This window comes from Sinocyclocheilus rhinocerous, unplaced genomic scaffold (genome assembly GCF_001515625.1).
Source record: "Sinocyclocheilus rhinocerous isolate Xijiao unplaced genomic scaffold, SAMN03320098_v1.1 scaffold161, whole genome shotgun sequence".
Taxonomy (NCBI): Eukaryota; Metazoa; Chordata; class Actinopteri; order Cypriniformes; family Cyprinidae; genus Sinocyclocheilus; species Sinocyclocheilus rhinocerous.
Window position 1 is genome coordinate 1,360,745 of NW_015627226.1, and position 5,095 is coordinate 1,365,839.

Below are 5,095 nucleotides of genomic sequence, written 5' to 3' on the forward strand. Positions count from 1 at the left end.
GTGACGTAGACATGTGGGGGCGTGTTAGAACGAGCCGTTTTAGGTAGGTGTGGCTGACTCTGTACTTTTATAAAGAATATCTCTTTGGATTTGAGACTTTAGTCTTTGCAACTTTACAGATCTTCTTTATGCACCAAGAGCTTGTAACACTCCAAAGAGAAATGAAAAATTGAAATCGCATTATATGACCCCTTTAATTTTACATTACCACAGCAATATTCCATCTTTCACGGATTTGAATAAACTGTCAGTGTTCGGGTCCATCGGGATCAGATGCTTGCAGTCAGGATCATCTGCCAAGGTCTTATTGATCCAGTTCACAAAGGCCACTTTCTCTTCATCTGAGAATGGTTTCAAAAACTAACCATTAGCAAAATGATATTTGACAAATCACATTTCAAATGATTCAGATAGGGTTTGACTCTTCTGAAGTAGTGCTCAACTACAACAGGAATTGCTCAGAGGCTATTTTTATGTATTTCCAAGTGAAACAGGATATTCAATAAGAAAATATGTAGAGCTGGACTTCATTTTATCCAGCAGGAATTCATTGGATGGTGAAAGTGCATTACAGAATGGAGGTGGGCAAAAATAAGGCAAAGCAAGTTATTACATTTTGATGAAAGGATAAACCTTTTCATCATAATATCCAGAAATGTGCATTAAGAACATAACTAAAGCACATTATTGTTTCATATATCGGTCTAGGGCAGGGGTAGGCAAGTTCGGTCCTAGAGAGCCGCAGTCCTGCAGAGTTCAGCTCCAACCCTAATCAAACACACCTGAACAAGCTAATCAATGTCTTCAGGATTACTAAGGCTATAGGCAGGTGAGTTTTGTTTTCAGGGTTGGAGCTGAACTCTGCAGGACTGCGGTTCTCTAGGACCGAACTTGCCTACCCCTGGTCTAGGGGATGTAAACGCCACCACCTGAGTAAGAATGCTGAGTTCCTTCACTTGAGATCCTTGATGTTCCTCCAAAAGAACGGATCCCATCCCGCCTGGAGATGCTCCTGCGGAAAGTTTCTCTGACCTCTTTGCTTCTCAGCTCTTGGTATATCTGAAGAATTTAGTGAGATCTCAGCTTTCAAGGTGCGTGACACAATCAGCAAAGCAGGCACTTTGCCCAGCTCATCGACATTTTAAGATAAGACAACAACTCATAGTCAGGCTTACCGCAACAAACTCTTCAAAACTGATCTTCTCGTCTTTGTTGGTGTCACTTGCCATGAACTTCTCTACAATCTCCCGTATCTTGTATCCCGGAAGGTGAAATCTGGCCTCTCGAAAGAGCTCTTGAAGTTCAAAATCGCTTACATAGCCACTGTTATCAATATCTACAAAGAAAGAATGACAGTTTGCAATGACAGTCGTCCATTCTTGCAGCAAACCTTTGATACAATACTTCAGTATTCCATAAAACTATAAATGATGTGTGTAGAAATTGCATGAGACAACGATCAGCCGTAAAAACAGACATTTATGTAGTCAGTTATTGCAATCTTTGGTAATGTTTGACACCTCACAAGCACCAAGTCAGGTGATTCGAATATGTTCCAATGCACAATTCACTAAACCTACAGTGAGATTCAGGCAGAATTTAACTGACCGATTTTGTTGAAAGCCTCTCTCAGATCCTCCAGATCTTCTCGGGAGATCTGTGTCACGTTGTTCTCCATGCTGTTCTCCTCGCAGCACTTCTCACCATGCAAAAGACCTGCCAAAAAAGTCCACACAGAGAGTTTGTGTGCTATACCCTGTTTGCCCACCACAGTATCTCTATGATAAGCAAATCCATGGTGGACACAACTGGTAAAAACACTTCATGAAATGCAGTTACAGATGGGCAGGTGACGTATGCTACCAACCAAAAGTGTGGGGTTGATAAGTTTTTTTTATGTTTTTGAGAGAAGTTTCTTATGCTTACAAAACTTTGTGTTTTAGTAAAAACAGAAATATTGTGAAAGATGACCATTTGAAAGAACTGTTTTCTATTTGAATATATTTTAAAATGTCATTTATTCCTGTCATGCAAAACCGAATTTTCAGCAGCTATTATAGGCTACTCCAGACTCCAATGTCACATGATCCTTCAGAAATCATTCTAATATGCCGATTTGCTGCTCAAGAAACATTTATTAATATTATCAATGTTGAAAACAGTCGCGCTGATTAATATTTTGTGAAAACCAGGATTCTTTGATGAACACACAGTTCAACATTTATTTGAAATAAATAATATCGTAACTTTTTTTACTTTCACTTTTAATCAGTTTAATTAAGTATTAAACATTATTAATACAACATTATTATAAAACATTCATATGTTTAAGAAATATTCATAGATGAAAATGAAAAATGTTACTGGCCCTAGATTTTTTGAATGTTAATGTATAATTTGTAAATTGCTGCAAGAGATTTAGCAAAACACTATGAAGTCTAGCATGTCGCACTGCAGGACATGTCTCAACATCATAACAGTATTTCATGTCAGATCCCCAGATACAAGTCTTCAATCATCAATCACAAAAATATTAGTGAATAAACAGTATACTGCAAAAACGAAAGCTAATGAACACAAAAACATCAGCATATATCCGTGAAATCAGCATATTTCAGTGAGATAAGACATGAGTGCTGCCATTATATCATATGAAAACAATACCTTTTTCCTAAACGTCTCACAACTCAGCTTGAGATTAACCTAGAAAAGATGCAAATATTCCAATCGAGTCATTGATAGTCGTCTGTCCTCTCCCACAGCGTATGTGGAGCTCGTGAAGATGCGTTAGGTGAGGTAAGAGACCTTTGGCCCGTAATGTCTATTAAAGGTGAAAGCTTCAAACTAAGACAGATCTGGAGTTAACGTTTAACGCCCAACCGAATGCTGTGTCAGCTGAAGCTGTCATGACATTTGGTATTAGTACTTACTCTAGCTGTGACGTGTGATTATACTTTATACCACGGCTCATTCACTTGACACTTGTCAATAACTTTGTGACCTAACAAAACGGCTTCACATTTCACTGTATTTGTTATCAAAGCTCATATAACAACCTTGAAACTCATTGTGTAATGCGCACACACAAACACAATCATAAACCCAAATAATCTAGAAGTCCTCTTTGATTCATGTGAAATGAGCTTTTTAATTGCTGTTATAACTATAGTGACTGGATATAGAAGCTCAGCGATAGCACTGGAGACACGCGCTATCTCCTGATAGCCTCCTGCCTTGGAATCAGAACTTATCAGCTGACCTGATGACTGGAAGGAAGGAATCACCACCCATACCACCAATATATGAAATAATCAGAAGAATGAGCTGGAAAATAATATTCTACCACATTAGTGTCTCTTCGGTGCTGTTGAACTCACTGGTGACGGAACAAGAAACCTCAGCTGACAGATGTTTGACAGCAGACCTTCAAGCATGACCCTAAACAATACAGCATTTCCACATCCTGCGATGTAAGGAAACCAACGTTAAACTTCATTGCATTATTGAACCACTACAAAAAAACACTACAAATAATTCAAGTGTAGATGAAAAAGGGCTACAAACATTGCATCAGTGCAAAAAAATAAAAAATAAAAACAAATAAAAATAAAATAACTAAATAAATAAAAATTAAATTAAATAATAAATTAAATTAAATAAAATTAAATAAAATTAAATAAAATTAAAAAATAGTTGTCATACATTTAAAAGTGAAATCAAAGTGGTGTCAAAGTCATAATCTACGATAATAAATTCATTGGACTTTGACCACATTGATCTTGAAAAAAACATCATAAAAATATGTTAATATCTTTAGAATAAAAACATTCTTTAGTGTAACATTATTATGCAGTTAATGACTTCATAAGTAAACATAGATTATGTAAACAGTATGATAAATCATACACATTAGCAAAGAAAATAGGGTGAAATTCTAATGTGATTTTAGAAAAAAAAAAAGAATCTTTCCAGGAGAATAAAAAAGCCATTATTGATGGTAATACACTTATAGCTGAGTCAGTGAAACAAACTCTTAAAGAAACACTCATTATATAACTTACCACTTACAAAGCTTCTCACTTCCTGTTTTTTAAAGGAATCCAGGCAACATTTGCCAGGCACTAAAACAGATTAGAACAATCCATAATAAAGAAGTAATGCAGATTCTACTCTTCTTAGTTAAAAAAGGATCTTTTTAAAAAATATTTTGGATGAGCAAATGGCCAGAAAAGCAGCAGTTTCAGGGCCCAAGAATATTTCACTGATACCCAATACTGCGCTCCCTCCTTTAAGAGACTCATCAGCCTTTCGGTTGCCACCTGCATTATTGATTGCTCTGAGAAGAGGATCAGTTACCACCTTTCCAAGACCCTTGCAGCAGAACGCAGGTTAAGTATGTCACCCATAATTCCTCTAGTTTAATAAAATCCTAAATCAGTGGACAGCGAGGTTATGGAGGTTACCTGTATGATCCCTTGGAGCCAATAAAGCCTCTATTGATACCAACAAACATGAGAGAGTGCACTAAGAGTCCAATAGAAACAAATACCTAAAACAAGAGTGTTACAACCACAGCTTAAACTAGATTTATTTCCTATTTTCTATTTGCATTTAATAGAGCTGTTTTGTTTTGCAAATACATATCTGCTGCTATAGTTATATGAATAAAATATATAATCAAATTAAATAATAATAAAATAACAACAAAATGTTTTGGCCCTCTGCCTAATGCCATATCTGGTAATAATCATTGTGGAACAAATTTCTTATTTAAATGGTATATTTAACCAAAAATAATAATAATAATAATAATAATAATACAATTAATAAATAAATACATTGTATACAGTAATGAAGCTAAGCATTTGCAATTCAATATTTATGAGTTTCAACAAAACATTACCAAACCTATAATAGAGTTAGAAGTGTATGACAGTAAAACATCAAAAATTGGCAAAAATCATTGTAATTTCATACTGTACATCAGTGAAAGTGACTTCACATGTAGCCAAGTATGGTAACCCGTACTCCCGTAATGCCATCCAAGTACACACACACACACACACGCACACGCACACACACACACACACACACA

General features: G+C 35.8%; 1 protein-coding gene across 1 annotated transcript in view; it reads right to left on the reverse strand.

The window, feature by feature from the left end:
* The window catches only part of LOC107722705 (plastin-1-like), a 22,544-nt gene that overhangs the window by 12,496 nt on the left and 4,953 nt on the right, over positions 1 to 5,095 (reverse strand). The window contains exons 2-5 of the mRNA XM_016531181.1: positions 1,609 to 1,716; positions 1,176 to 1,336; positions 930 to 1,059; positions 209 to 341 (exon numbers count right to left, since the gene is read on the reverse strand). Coding sequence (XP_016386667.1) covers positions 209 to 341; positions 930 to 1,059; positions 1,176 to 1,336; positions 1,609 to 1,716 — 532 coding nt within the window. The remainder of the gene's footprint in view (positions 1 to 208; positions 342 to 929; positions 1,060 to 1,175; positions 1,337 to 1,608; positions 1,717 to 5,095) is intronic.